General features: G+C 40.3%; 1 protein-coding gene across 1 annotated transcript; it reads left to right on the forward strand.

Annotated features, from left to right (window-relative positions):
• Positions 1-4,677: 4,677 nt before the first annotated feature.
• KCNA4 (potassium voltage-gated channel subfamily A member 4) lies at positions 4,678-15,064 on the forward strand. Its single transcript, XM_090032812.1, has 2 exons — positions 4,678-5,519; positions 6,300-15,064. The coding sequence occupies exon 2, from the start codon at positions 7,129-7,131 to the stop codon at positions 9,127-9,129; it is 2,001 nt and encodes a 666-aa protein (XP_089888938.1). The 5' UTR covers positions 4,678-5,519; positions 6,300-7,128; the 3' UTR covers positions 9,130-15,064.
• The last annotated feature ends 1,261 nt before the right edge of the window (positions 15,065-16,325 follow it).

A 16,325-nucleotide genomic window follows, 5' to 3' on the forward strand; every position in this document is an offset into this window, starting at 1 on the left:
ATGGTACATGGAAAGGAACATGGGAACCAGCACCAGGGAAGTCACATGGAGGAGAACTACACACTGACTGAGGCCAGGTTGTTGCACAGTAGGGGTAGGTACTGCAAGAGCTAATTAAGCCCTGTGTAACAGGGGGCGCACTTGGGGCTGATCCAACTGTGGCCCACCCCCCTGTTCTTGGGCTAACTGCCTACTTTCTCACCCACCATGCCTTGATTTTAATAATTAATTGATAGATGTAATTAAGTAGGAGACTGCCCATTTTCTGCCCCGATGCCAGGGGGCACTATCTGCGGCTCCATTCCTCCCCTACACCACAGCCCAAGCCTTGCAGATGACATTCTGATGTTCTCATAATCACTGGCCCCACTTTGGGCCCCAGAATCCTTCTACCAGGACCCCCTCCATGATCCCTCCATTCAGGTGGCCTCCTCACCTTCATTCAGCTATGTAGCTGCCTGAATCTATTTTCCCTTCTCAGGTGTGGTCCTCCCCTGGGACCTTTGGCTCCTCTAGCCATGGCCCACCCCTAGGCCAGTCAGGACCCCAGGCCCCTGGCTCTTGGGCATCCCTCGCAGTGGGCCCCCGGCCTTTTGACCGTCCTGGTCCTGGCCCCAGCCTGGGCCAGTTGAAGGTATTCTCTCATTCAGTCTCTGAGTCCCTAGCCCTTCACTCTCTCTCTTGGGGTCTGCCCACAAGGGGTTACCCACCCAGTGGTGGGGGCTAGGGGTTGAGGCACCCCAACCTGCCTTTCACCAGGGTAGTAACTGGCCTGCCATTTCCTGGGGGCTCCTGTGCCACTGGGAGCCCCACTAGGCCACCCACTCCTGGCAGGGTGCAGTTTTAGGTCATACCCAGGACCAGGAGCCTCCTACCATCCCCTACAGCTCCTCCTTTACCTCCAGGCAGTGTTGTCACCTGCCCTCCAGCAGCCAAACTGCCTTGTTTATATAGGCAGCCTGGAGCCTAAAATGGCTGCCCTCATTAGACACTTGGAGGCTGCCAGCTCCAGGGCCTTAAAGTGGCAGGCACACACAGGGCCCTACCACACCCTGGAACCAATCAGCAAGCTCATGCTCAACTAGCCCTGCTTAGGGGGTTGAGTGTTGCTGACTTAGTTGCCCATCTGCATTGCAGAGGCCTTACACATATGGCAACTTTGGCAAGAACCATACCACCTGCTGGGTGGGGTGTTGGGGATGTTCCAGTTGAGTTTACACTGTTCAGACACTGAGACACCTCAGCTTCATCTTGGCACTGGCCATGTTACACAACTAACTTTGGTCCTGTTATATAACCTTTCATGCATGTGCACATTTTCTGCCCTGATCATTATGGTGTTCTGTCTAGCAATATTAAGCTTAGTAACATTTTAAGAATATAGCACAACTTACTAAATATAGAAGGTTCCTGCTCTATCCATTACTGGCATATGCCATCACCAGAATACTTGATCATTATGGAATTATGTCTAGTAATATTAAGCTTAGTAACATTTTAAGAATATAGCACAACTACTTACAACTAGCGTAAGCGGAACTCAACGTGTCTTCTCAATGTGTACCTTTCCAGTGGTGCCTCACCCTGGTGCTAGCTGTGACAACAGAAATGTCCAGCTGATATCAGTAGGGAGATTTGAACTGGCCCTAATTTTGTCTGTAATGCACTCACATTCAAAATAGATAAGGATCTTTTCTAACAGATTACAACTGGGGAAGGCTGTAAAATAGTCTTTAAATTATATTTTTCCAACGTTGTTGGAAAATAAATGGCTAAAAGCATTTATTTTGAATGAACAAGGATATCTTTTTTGAGCTATAAGAATGAAAAAAAAATCCTATTTGATGTGTGTGATGCTGTATTTAAAAATGAAAAAAACCCCCATGTTTTTATGGGCTAAATCTTACTTTCGGGCACGGAAATTTTTTGCTGATTTTATATATCATTTTTTCACTGTAATCTGCACTGTGCTGTGTATATAAATAAAGGCATGGTGTAATAATCTGATCTTTGGCCAAGTTGTTAGTAACTCCTAGATTCTAATCCTGGCTACAACCTCTCTCCCTCTTTTGCCTTGAATTATTCATCTAGTTGACCTGCCATACTTTTCCTTTCTTTAAACTGGGGAAAATAATGTGACTTAGCTCAAAGGCCTTGTAATATTTATAATATTTATAAATCGCGTTTGAGACTGAAAGCACTGTACAGTCAGGATCCATGTAGATCTCTAGTGTAAATTTTGTGTTAATCATTCAGAAAGTCCTTTGATTTCTTTTCAGACTGCACAGGTAATAAAACTTCATAACAGAATCCTTCTACATATTAGGGCCAGATTCGCTGATGGTATACTGTGTAGTAATAATGCATAGTTAAATTGGTGAGGTATCAATTTATAACAACAGAGAATTTAACTTCTTTGGATTCCATTCTCCACATGCAAGATGATGCAGAAAGAATTCTGCATTCCTTTGGTACAATACAGATAAACTGTGCTAACGTACAGTATACAACTCCATTTGATTACCAGAGAGCAGAGCAGATCTCTATAGTGCAAATCTTCAGAGGTCCTTTTATTACATTGTACTAAATGCAGCTCTACCCCTGGAGATATTGGCCCAGTACATGCTCTGTCTCTTTGTTCTACCAATATTTTCCCTTGGAAAGATGAAGGAGGGGAGAGCAGGTAAAGGGATTTTAATAAAAATGAAAGTCAGAACGAAAATACGATCAATCTATGAAAATATAATGAATAAAATAAGACTTGTAGTATTTTTTGTAGCAATCTCAGTCATCTATAAATAATCAAGGATTGCTTTTTTGCTTTAGAAAGTGTCTGGGAAAAGGTGGATCAGCTAAGACTTTGGGGTTTAATTGGATCACATTTACTCGCCTTGTCCCAGTTGTATTAGAAAAGACTTAAAGAGGGACACATACAGAGAAGGCTCTACAATACAGAAGGTTCCTGCTCTATCTGTTACTGGCATACACCATCATCTGACAGAGTGCCCTTTTCTTTGCTTAGGACTATACTTTTGTAGGTAGAAAAATAGAAAGGAATAACAACTGAAGAGGTGCACAATAATTGGATCCATTTCTGCTGCTGTCCCTCACATGGTCTTTTACTGTAACAGCAGTAAGAGGCATGGACAAGAAAGCAGATCTGAACCTCTGGAAAAATATGATAGCTAACAGAGCCTAGCATTTTTCTTGCTTTCAACTTCCGCCCCCAACCTCTGCTGCCCAAATATACCACCTAAATAGAAAACAAGGCTTAAGAGCTCCTAGTAAAACCAAAAATCTCCAAGCTGCCATGCATCCTGCATGTTGCCAAACCCTAGGCCTGGAATATGACTCCTATAAATTTTTGAACTAAGCATTCAAAATTTAATGCCTAAACAGAAAGTAACACTATCTACTCCCAGTACACCACCATTACTAGATCTTGCTGCATCTCTTCTACTTTGCTACAGAATCTGAGTACTTGGTCCTATGAGATTCAGGTGCTGGATATACGTCTTTGCAGTAGATACCACTGGTGCAATGGTATTTGATACTTTGCAGTTTAAATGACGCAGCTGGTAGTAATAAACAAAGCAATCTGACTAGAACCAGTAAGATCCAGTTTTCCCCTGTGCCAGTTTCAAATATGACCTGGATATTTTGAGGGGTGCATGAGGAACAGTTAAATTTTTCCACTAATTTTTACAAGGGAATTTGGGAGATTCTGGTTAAAAATTGGTTGGATTCATATGTCATTTCTGTGTTTCCTAGTGTGATGGATAAAGATACAATATGATCTAGTTGTCTGGGGTTTTTTTAGCGATGTAGGAGTAACTACCCTTGATTTCTATTAAACTGATAGAATTTGAGGTCTGTGGCCAAATCTGTTCAAGACTCAGCCAGATGCTGGATACGCATTTTTGTGATGCCCAATAATGGGCGGGGAGAATCTACCCTGGTTGTGCAGATTTTGGTGCTGAAACAGCACTACACTGGTCCTTTGTTCCTCTGAAGGAAAATAAGGGGTGAAGAACAAGTCTGGATGAATCTGGCCAGACAGAGATGGTAGTTGTGGGATTTTGCAGTACTCATACCCAAAGATATGACGGGGTCATTTTGTAAAGAGAAGACTGACAGAAGAACAGAAAATATCATGGAAAGAAAAAAATAAGATTTTATATTTAAGCAGCAGAATATTGAGGTAAAATATTGACCGGATTCAGTTGCACAGTCCAGGCTTGTTTCAGTGTTGCTGCTCCGAGCTACCTCGTGGCTTGGATACGGTGCGGCACGGGCGGTTCAAAGACGTTCTTTATTTTGATGGTTGGATTTGGGGGACCGGAGAGCAAAATATCAGCAGAAGCCAGGTAGACGCGGCTCCTCCTGTTTTAATTTAAACTTCGGTGCTCTGCTTCATTCTGAAATTCCCAAATTCCCTCCAGTGTCTCTGCAGCATATTTTTCTTTCTTAGGGGGGAGAGAGAGAAAAAAAAAGAGCCTTTAGCATTGACTTAATCTCTACATTTTATTAGCCAGCATATGTATTATTCAGCGTTGGAATATTTCTTTCAATAATTAATACATTAATACAAAAAGGGAGCACGCCTGGGGGAAGGAGAGGGGGAGCGTTTGCAAACAATGAGGCGTGCAAGGGGCGCTCTGGCCGCTAGGGGCTGATAGAGAGGTGGAAAAGCTCGGGAATAAATCAGACCTAGCCCCGGCGTTTGTCCTTCAGTGGCACGTAAACACGACTGAGAATCGGGCAGGAGAGAGCAACAGGGCTTGCTCGAGTTACAACCCTGAACTCATTGATCACAGCGCCCGCTTGATGGCTGCGCAGTTTTGAAATCAGGGAATAAACGCACCGCTAGTGATTTTTTGGTTTTTGATCTTTTCCTTTTCCTTTTTGTTCGGTCTCCCCTCTCCCCCCCCCCGCCCCCCGATCCTTCAGACGCAACAGCCACAACAAGTGGATGCTGCGAGAGCGCCCGAGCTGCGCGGCGACCAGCTGCAGTTCAAACGTGCGTGCGAGGGAAACTGCAACAAGCGAGACGGCCTCTTGTCCGTAGCAGGAGGCGGGCTGGCCACACGGATTGCTTGCCTGCTTTTTGACAAACCTACAGCAAAAGCCGGGCTTGGAAAAGGCTAGTGATCACCCACATCCATTCATTCCCCCGCTCTCTCCCACACACGCACACACACTCACACACGCACAAGCCCTCTATTGTCCCCTCCCCCCCGGCACAGGATTCTTGCTCGTTTATTATTTTGCAAAGGTAAGGAGTGATCGCCGCTGCCCAGCATCCTCCCAACTCAGGCTGGCCGCCTCTCTCTCCAGGAGGTCTTGTTGCACACAAAGAGAAGCCAGAAAAAAAAAAACAACTCATCAACCTGTAGGGCTGCCTGACCCTGCACCTGCAAACAGAGATTGTTCAACACAATCCTCGCTTCAAGATCTCTCTCGCTCTCCAGATCCCCAGGCTAGCGAGAACAACGTTGCTCTTTCTCTGCCTAGGAACAGTAAGTATAATAGCTTTTTTGGTTTGGGGGATTTTTTTTTGCCTGGCACACAAATCTGGCATTGTCATTTGACAATTAATATCCATTGCCTTGCGCTGTATGAATTTCAAAGGTTGCTGGACATGAGGATGCTGGTTCTGTGTGTCTGTGTGCGTGCGTGTTTAGCTTTTGCTTCATTGCCTCTCCAGTTTGTATTTTCTTGACACACACCATGAATATGCTTCACTTGACATGCCAGTGGATGTGCCTGTTTCTACATGAAATGCAGTAAAATGTTCACTGGGACTGAAACACAGTTTAGATATAGCACATACTGTACCATTGCTGTATCTAATTAAGTTCTAAAAATAAACCAAAACTATAGCCTATACATTTTTTTTTCTTGAAACAACTGATCATGCCAAATGTGACTGCACTATGTGTGTGTATGTTTTGGCTTGTGTATTATCATTTATAGATTGATTGCTCTCTTTCTATCGGAGCATGCATGTGTTTGTGTATGGATGTGAGCATGTACATGGGTGTACATTTTCTATAGATATAAAATACATACCCACCCACAACCATATCCACACAGATGTGCGAAATCTCTCTGTGTGAGATATAGGTGTGTATATACAGAATAGATTTGAATAGTGGGGGTGGTGGAAGACCGAACACCTTAATAATATAATACACAATATTCATTTGTTCAGCACTGTGGCCTCTTAGGAAAATGATCCAACCTCTTCCCTTTTTTTTGTTTGTTGTTTTTTGTATGTGTATATGCATGTGCCTCAGGTTAAGTGCTCCTTCAGCATGAGAATAACCAAAGGGTGATCCACTCCCGTGTCTCCTATGGGGACCGCAGAGCCAGTTTTGCAGCCTTCATCATCTCCTCCTCATCATCTTCCTACTGTTGCCACCATCCTGGGTGCAGCTCTCAGGTTTGAAACACTGTTGACAGGCTGAAAAAAGAGGGCATGGATAGACCTCCTCACTGTGTAAACAATATGAGAGCTGGAAGTTGCTTCAACTCCCTAAATAACAATATCGATCAGTTATCAGACTGGTAAGCCAAAGCACTGCTTGGAGGAAAGTATGAGAAAACAGGCTATTTGTATTTGGTAACACTGGTGAACTAAAGACCTGAAACTTTTTTGGTGGCAAAAAACTAACAGAAGAGTTGCCCTCTCGAGTTGCATAAACATTTGCTCCTTGCTGGATGTAATCTTGGAAGCCTGCAAGAATATCATGAAATTGTTCAGATCTGTTGATCCTGCATATACCACCAGAGAATACTAAAACTAAAGGGGCTTGGTGGATGAAAGGACAAGGCCTAGGCTCTTTCCTGATCAAATTTGAGAACTCCATCTTTTGATTAATTGCCATTCTTAGCAAAAGATATAACTTTTGTGATACAGCCTGGATGATAAAGAGATGCAGATCTGTGGTTGCTACAATTTTACAAAACACAGACTCAACGCAACTGGTATCCTGATGGGTTGAGCTTCCAAGAGACCAGCCTCCAAATGCAAACACCTTTGAACTTCCCACAGTAAAGCAACAAGCTTTGACAGCAGATAAACCAAACGATTTTGCATTAAACAAATAAACAAACAGTTGCAAAATGGAGGTTGCAATGGTGAGCGCAGATAGCTCTGGATGCAACAGCCACTTGCCGTATGGATACGCGGCCCAAGCACGGGCCCGGGAGAGGGAGCGACTGGCACACTCAAGGGCAGCAGCGGCTGCGGCAGTGGCAGCAGCGACAGCGGCAGTGGAAGGTGGAGCCACTGGTGGAGGAGGGCCCTATCACCATTACCACCAGGAACAAGGTCGTGGTGCTTCCTCCTCCTGTGGTGGCAATGCATCCCGCAGCAGCCAGCCCCAGCGCCAGAACAGTAAGAGGAAGAAGCGAGGCAAAAAGAGAAGCCACCATCTGGGAAGCAGGGAATGTGGGGCCTCCTTCCCTTGCTCTGAGTTGTTGCCTCTCAGTGGCTCAGAGGAGAGAATACTTAAGGATTTGAGTGAAGAGGAGGAAGAAGAGGAGGAAGATGAGGATGAAGAGGATGAGGAGGAAGGAAAGTTCTACTACAGTGATGAAGATGGGGTGGATGATTTTTCATACTCAGACCAGCCACCTGATGACGGTGGTGGCGGTGGTGGCCCGGGGAGCTACAGCTCAGTTCGCTACAATGAATATGAGTGCTGTGAGAGGGTGGTAATTAATGTGTCAGGACTGCGGTTTGAGACTCAACTGAAGACCCTGGCTCAGTTCCCTGAGACACTGCTGGGTGATCCAGCAAAGCGGGGCAGATACTTTGACCCACTCCGGAATGAGTACTTCTTTGATAGGAACCGGCCCAGCTTTGATGCTATCCTGTACTATTACCAGTCTGGGGGCCGTCTCAAGAGGCCAGTCAACGTGCCCTTTGATATCTTCACTGAGGAAGTGAAATTCTACCAGCTTGGGGAGGAGGCCATGCTCAAATTCAGGGAGGATGAAGGGTTCGTCAAGGAGGAGGAGGACAAGGCTTTGCCTGAGAATGAGTTCAAAAGGCAAATCTGGCTGCTGTTTGAGTACCCAGAGAGCTCCAGCCCAGCCAGAGGCATTGCAATTGTTTCTGTCTTGGTCATTTTGATCTCTATTGTCATTTTCTGTCTGGAGACTTTGCCAGAGTTTAGAGATGACAAGGAGATCATACTATCCATGGCCCTGGGGAAGGGTTTTTTCAATGAGTCACTGCACCAGGATGGAGGGGGGCACACTGTCTTTAGTGACCCTTTTTTCATTGTAGAGACAGTCTGTATCATCTGGTTCTCTTTTGAGTTTACAGTGCGGTGCTTTGCTTGCCCCAGCAAAGCAGCTTTCTTCAAGAACATCATGAACATCATAGACATTGTCTCCATTTTGCCTTACTTTATCACCCTGGGCACAGACCTGGCTCAGCAGCAGGGCAGTAATGGTCAACAGGCCATGTCTTTTGCCATTCTGAGGATCATCCGTCTGGTCAGGGTGTTTCGCATCTTCAAGCTCTCCAGACACTCCAAGGGTTTGCAGATCCTGGGTCATACACTCAGGGCCAGCATGAGGGAACTGGGGCTCCTCATCTTCTTTCTCTTTATTGGAGTCATTTTGTTTTCCAGTGCTGTTTACTTTGCAGAAGCTGATGAACCTACCACCCATTTTCAAAGCATCCCAGATGCCTTTTGGTGGGCAGTGGTGACCATGACTACTGTTGGTTATGGGGACATGAAACCCATAACTGTGGGTGGGAAAATAGTTGGGTCCCTGTGTGCCATTGCAGGTGTATTAACCATTGCTTTACCAGTGCCAGTGATTGTCTCCAATTTTAACTATTTCTATCACAGAGAGACTGAGAATGAAGAACAAACACAGCTGATGCAAAATGCAGTCAGCTGTCCATACCTCCCAACAAATTTACTGAAGAAATTTAAGAGCTCATCATCTTCATCCACAGGGGATAAATCAGAATATTTGGAAATGGAAGAAGGAGTTAAAGAATCTCTTTGTGCAAAGGAAAAAACAAGTCAGGATGCAGGGAATGGCAGTGAGACAGCAAAGAAAAACTGTGTAAATTCAAAATCTGTGGAAACTGATGTGTAATTCTGAACATTTCCAAATATACTTATGCATTAAGAGTGCAGTGATAAATGAAATATGCAAACAAGAGTCTAAAGCATACGGTAGTATGCCATTTATTGGTTAAATATGAATAAAAAGCATTGCTAAACTTGTATTACATATCAAGTAAATGATATAACTTGTGGAAGGGGCTGGTTGATCCAATGTAATTTCAAACTTTATATTTTTATTAGAATGCAAGTATTTTTCACATGAGGCAAAAGACATTGTCAAAACCAAGACAGATTTCAAGTGGGTGCATGAACTGTCGACATCACTAATAACAGCTCAGTGGTAAAAGTTGGCATTCAGCGGTATTTACTATGTAAGAAAAAATGAAGTTCAGCAGTCATCTATCCATTTATCATTGCTTTAATAGCAGCTACCATAAATCATTTGATCCCATAGTCATTGTTTTCAAAATGGTAAAAAAAAAATTGTAAAAATATATTCTACAGAATATAGTTCTAAATTTTATCTTGAAATCTATAATGCTTGTTTTTAACTGGAAATTGACTTTGAAAAGGCTGCTGAACCTCCAGAAATTGTTTATTTTTATAACTGTCTTTGGAGGCATTGCAGCATTTGTTGTCTAATATATGGAAGAAATGAAGTAAGAGAATCTTTTAACATGGTCTGAATGCAGTAGCAAAGTGACTGGAATGATTTTTTGCACTACTTTATATGCTGGAGAAATACTGAAAGAGACTTCATACTGTGAATGTTTACTAATGTAATAGTTCAATGACAATCATTGGAAGAGTGAATTCTGCATCTTATTTTATTGTTTTTTTTCCCTTACATGATGCTGATAGCTAAGCAGCTAATGTTACATTAATTCCATATTCTTTTAATTATGAAAATATATGATCGGAAAAAGGATCGTGCAGTAAAATTTTATAATCATTTTTTTTAATCAGTCTATTCTACTGATACCCATGAAAATAACAATGTATTTTATATTTTCTTTACTGCTTAATTTGACATTCAAAATCCAATATTAATACATGCGCTTTGTCAATGTTGAAATATTAGTGTACTTGAAGGGGCTGTAGCAGTAATAAGATGTTCCACTTCTACAGTAATGAGGAATAAGAATTGCTAACTTTTAAATGTGCTATTATTGGTGCTGTGTTTTTTCCCCCTTAATTACAGCTTTCACCCATGAACATTTGAAACAACCTTTAAGACCAGAATAGGCATTCTGGGGTTTGAAATGAAAATTTTGGGAACCAGGCTGTCCTTGAGAAAACATTTCTTCTTACTTAGGTTAGGGCCAGTGGTACATTTCCTGTGCACCCCACACTTCTATTATTCCAAATGGCAGATGTGGATGTGCAAGGACTGCCCTATGGGGGGCTACTGTGAATCCTTCTGCCTGGAATGAATGCATATTTAACAAAAAGAGTATAAAGAGGTATTTTTGGATTCAGAAAAATGCAGGAATGGCATACTGAATGGGAACTGTTTTGGACAGGCATTGTGGTTCTAGAGTGATCCAAATTACTTAACTTGAAAAAGTACTGACATGGGCACTTTGGAATAGGTGTAGTAAGGGAAAAAGGGGAGTTACAGATATGCAGACTAATTTTGCAATGATAGTCCCAAGGCGGGAACAGGAGTGTTCTGGAGCTGAAATGCACAGGACATCTTTTGGGACTCAAAACAACCTCAGTTTTTGTAAATTGGGTGTCCTTTATAGCATGCATATCTATCAGGCTAGCAATGTTAATTTGCAGCAGCAGCATGTGGCGCAGAAAGGAGCCTTAGGCTTAGGACTCTCTTAATTGGTTGATTTTTTTTTTTTTGTTCCTGTGAGATTAGAACAGGTCATATCAGCAAAGAAGATTCTCTGCCTCTACTCCAATACAATTCCAATTGCATTAAAATTGCATATTGAACAGAGACATTTATAGAAGGTCCAGTGAAGACACTGCAGTATGCTATGCTGTGGTTAAAAATGGCTATAGGTGAGCATCAGATTTCTAGCAAAATATCCCAAACTGATTTCACCGTTTTGAAGTGGTCTTAAGAAGAGCTCCTGTTTATTATTGACATTGCAAGCTAACTAGGTTTTAAAACGCATTACTTCAATAGATTTTATCTGTCAAACTTTCCTAGAATTTGGTTTTACATTTCATTCTAACTATTCTAAGTGTATGGTAGGGGGGGACAATGCCAATATTAAGGATGAACATTGCTGTATTTACCTGAAAATCAGCAAACAATGCTTCTCTAACAGCTACAGTCTACAGACAAGTAACTACGTTATGAACATATGGATTCCTTTGTATATTGGTTTTCTATATTTATTGAAGACTGTGTAATACCAGACAGTCTCATTTGAGGCAATATAAAGATAATGAAAATAAGAGAATTACTAACTAAAGACTAAATTGAGCATTAGTAGAAAATTAGGAGTGGATGTTTGCCTGATGATAAGGGAAAGTGTGAAGTTTAGGCTGGAAACAGAGAATGGATTTGAGAACATGGTCATATTACAGATATAGAAACAACTTCATAACATACATCTACATAGCAGTCACAGAATTTAGTGTGGGTTGACTGTCCAAATATTTGCCCAGCTTAGGCAGGTTTTGCTCTAATGCTGAGCTGAGCTCCATGCTGTTGCAGCCAGACTGTTACTAGTATCCAAGATAGCAGATTTTAATGCTACCTCTGGCAAATCTATAGTGCATGGCAGCCTAAATGTACCATTAATTTCTTGGGAAAGAATATACATTGCATTCCTCTTGAGTACCTTGTAAAAACAAGCAGAGCAATCTTATGATACCTGCTTTGTCTCCTAAAGAAGTCTATTATTCTATGTATTTGTAACGGTCAAGTGAGGGGTTTTCATTATAAATGAGAAAAACTCAGGCTGAAAATTAGATTGTGCTTCTAGTTTGGCAAAACCAACTTTGGACCATATAAAGGACTCTGCATTTCCTGAATGGAAACAAATACCTTGACATGAGCTGCCTCTGGTTTTGATCAGCCAGCTGCTCAACAGTCCAGCCTGTTATGACATGCTATGAAAATGCCACAGTTCCACCCAGAAAAGACTAATGTTTAAAGATCCAAAATGCTCAGTGTAAAATACATAAACCCAATAAAGTACAACAAGGGTTGAAACAATGTGCAAGAGAGAACCTGTGTTGGATACTTACAATTCCCATTTACTGTTGCTGCTGTCAAAGCTTTCTGAATGCCATCTGATGCAGACATCTACCATAAAAAATTTAGGCATTTAGTCATCATTTAGGGATTCTGAGTATCTTGCATTATAAAGGAAAATATATCTCTGGTGTAACTGTAGTGAGTGGAATTACACTAAGAACTAAGTTGGCTCTAATATTGAAGTTCAAACCATACTGCAGTTGATGTATGCTCTAGTTACAAAGAAGTTCATTTTTATAAATAATATAAAATGAGATATTTTATTCTGGGCCTGATTCATTTGCATGGCTTTAAATGTGAAATAACTGCATTAGAACTAAAAGCAGCAGAAAGTGAAATTTAAAAGGGGCACCATTACTTAACATTCTAAATTGGCCTTTATATACAGAATAAATAAATATGTTTTTATGGCAGTATTCATGCCAAGATAAGAAATCAGGTTCCTAAAGGAGAATGTGTTTTCAGTTAACCTAAAAGAGCAGCGCATTTAATGCATAACTTAACTTCAGAGATTAATTTGTTTCTCTTCTTTACATTTATGTTGGAAAGCTCACTTTGGACTCCCATAATTGTGTGAAATCAAGTGTTATGTTTCTTTGTTAAAGAATTCATGTCCAGGCTTTTCAGTGTTCAAAAAAGCTCACTGAGAATTATTCCACACAAGGCTATTCCAGATGGTAGAAAGCACAATTCTGTTTGTTTTTGGTTTGAAAGACAATCTCTTGTCCCCTTTTTTTGTGTTGTTGTAGAGTATATATTTTCATCTTTTTGTTGTTGTGAAAAATCATTTTTGAGGGCTCAAAGACATGAACAAAGCTGTTATAGCTACAGCTAAGCTATGTGTTTTGAGAATAACAAAAATGTATTGTAGTATGTTTTTCTTTATCAAAGAAAACATGATTTGATTGGAGTTTCAGTCAGCAAAGCCTTGTTCCCAGTAACAAAGAAAAATGGAAGCCATGTTTGATGGTAATGTTTATAACCATTTTGGCATCAGGTCTTCACCCTGAAAAAAAGAACCCTATTTAGTGGCCCCTAACATGGAGAGTTTATGTGAAGTGAGGAGAGTCCATTCTGTTTAATCTGGATTTATATAAAATCAGTAGAAGGTGGCTCAAGAACATGAAACACCTATACCTCCTCTTTGGATACATTGCATTTTATAGGGCTAGTGTAATATCGAATCCTATTCTGGTCATGCTGTGTTCATGGAAAGTCTTTTTTGTGAAGTATAGAGTTCTGGTAGGTGCCTTTACAGTGATTTCAGAGCTCAGAAACTGTAATGCTCTAAAACTTATTCTAAACTAAGTTTTAGAATAAGATTTATGAAACTTTGTTCATAGTCCTTAGATTTGAACTTTCTTTGGAGATTTATAACTCATGTCCTTTATACCCAGCTTTGACAGATCCTACATTGGTTCTACTTTCACTGTGTGCTGTTACAAATAAAGACCTAAAGTGATTTAAATTAATTAGCTTGAAATGGTAGTATACTAAAAACGGGTGAGCTTTAACAATTTACATAACATATAAACTGTATTTTTATCATAAGATCAACCAGAATGGTCATCCATAATATTTATAGACATGGCACAGGGTATGTAATTATATTGTTGACAATCTGAATGATCAAATACTTCTGATTTTGCAGTGAATGACATCTGCTTCAATGGTTTAACATATTTGTGCATCTTTGTTTGAAACAGATACCTGTGGAGAAATTGGTTATTTTTAATCATGTAGACTAAAATGAACATTCATTTCCACCAAGATCATCTGAGGTGAAAACTTATCTTTACAAATTAATGCCAGGTTACATACTTAAACATTTTGTACCTGGCAACCAGGTACAAACATAAAGGCTTTATATTCAATCATGCTTTCTGTATATTAAGATTATATATAAGTTCATAAAGAAAAGTCATTAAAGCATTGTGTACTGAGATGTTTGAATTTTTATTCTTAACCCTCTTTCATTCTTTGAAAAATGATAATGCATTTCGAGGACTTTTTCTGCAGTAAGAACTTTGCAAAATAAATTAATATGTATGGAGAAGAAGAACAATATTAATTTACATTTTCAAATATGATAAAACATTCTGATTTGTAGAAAGTGGGTAAGTACAAATTTTGTTTTACTGTTCCTTCAGTTGTGCATGCACAGTATTGTCAGTAAAAAAAAATTAGAGATCAGTTGGCTGAACAAATTCATAAGCACAAATGCAATTGTTTTCTAAATTATGTGTATTTCAGGTACGTATGGGGTCTCTTCTCAAAATATCTGTGTGCCTTATACTCTTTAATATATTCAGTCTCATAGCCCTATAAGGTAGGGAAGTACTATTATATCAATTTTACAGAAGACAAAGATATGGTGAGATTAAAGCTGTACCTATAAAGGTATTTTAGCACTTAATTTCTCTTAAAGCACCTGATATCCTCTGATTTCTTTAAGAGTTAGACACACAAAAACCTTTGTGGACCTGGGCCTAAGTGACTTGCTCTGTGAAACCCATGATGTATACAGTGCAGTAGGCCTTTCTAATCCTGCACTATTCTCCTAAGCATTTGGCTTTGCTTTTCTCTTTGTGCTGCTAATATTGAAATATTTTTCTTAACTAAAACTGCTAATGCTTTAATGTCAGATACTTCTTATTTGAGATAAAAAGAAAACCAGAAGAGAATGGTTCTTTCTTCTTTATTTGTTTTTTGTGTTGCTGGGGGATTCAAGTTTTGTTTGGCAGGTTGGGGGTGGGGTGGGGTGGGAGGCAGGGGTAATGTTATATTTTGAAAATTATGTCAAGAATGTGCAATATCAGATAGTTGCCTTTCTATATTTTAGTGGTCAAAATAAACAAGCTTGTGAAATAAAAATGTTGGGCTCAATCTTACAATGGTCCATGGGTGGGGAGGTTTCAATGAAAGGGTTTGAAGTATTGGCTCTCAAAAATTATGACAATTGAACTCGAACCTAGAACGTATGTCATCACTACTATTTTAATCTAGTTTAACTGCAGTTTTTGAGCTCAGTTCTATTTCCAATGAAGGTAACTGTAAACCTTGGCTTTGAGGTTGAGCCTTTTATGACTTTATTTGAAATATTCGGTGGAAAGCAGACAGTTTTCCTAGTTACATTTATTCTGTTATTACGTAGCCTGGTCTTGTTGTAGTCAGGTTCCACCACTGACTTCAATTAGAGTCCACAATGTCTATCTGGGAGTGTGATATATATAGCATATGAACATAATTTAATTTCCTTCTTTTAATTTCCAGCTCTATATTGACTACAAGGTCTCAATCAGTGGCAGTTTCCTTCTGCACATTGGAACCCGAGTAGAGAAATCTGCAGTGGACAATTGATATCAGTTGAAGGTACTTTTTGTTTTCCTGCCCAAAATAGTGGTATGTGCTCTAGAACAGAGTATTGAACACCAGAAGGGTTGTACATTTCTGAGCAAGTGAAATAACCATTACTTCTTTGGTGGTCTTGATCTTGCGAGGTGCTGAGTGCCTGCACAGTATTCATCATGGATTGAGGAAGTTAAGAACCTGGCAGGAGAGCTCAAGCACCATGAAGAAATTTAGCCCTTTTAGTACTCAAAATAGGAAGGCAGTAGAAGAAAGCAGACATTTTGCATATTTTTGAGCTTGAGGTTGAAGGAGGCTAAAGTGTATTGGGTTTCCAGGAAAGATGTTTTTGCATTTTGAAATGTGAGCTGTACATATGCGCAGTAAGAAAACTGCCTGATGTATCCTGGATTGGTCTGAGTGAGGGAATAGAACATTTTTTCATAGCATATTTAAGCATCATCATCATATTTTACTGTGTGCAAATTTTAGATAAAATGTTATTTTGGCAAGACTCTTACCCACTGCAAAGGATACAGTTCAAGTATTATATAGCAATTTAAGCCTCAGGATTTAATTGTGCCTCCTTTTTGTTTCCATTAGTTATTTATAGGGACTGTTATGTTCTAGGATATATAGATCATGAAACT

This window comes from Crocodylus siamensis, chromosome 2 (assembly GCF_052110815.1).
Source record: "Crocodylus siamensis isolate JL-2025a chromosome 2, ASM5211081v1, whole genome shotgun sequence".
Classification (NCBI taxonomy): domain Eukaryota; kingdom Metazoa; phylum Chordata; order Crocodylia; family Crocodylidae; genus Crocodylus; species Crocodylus siamensis.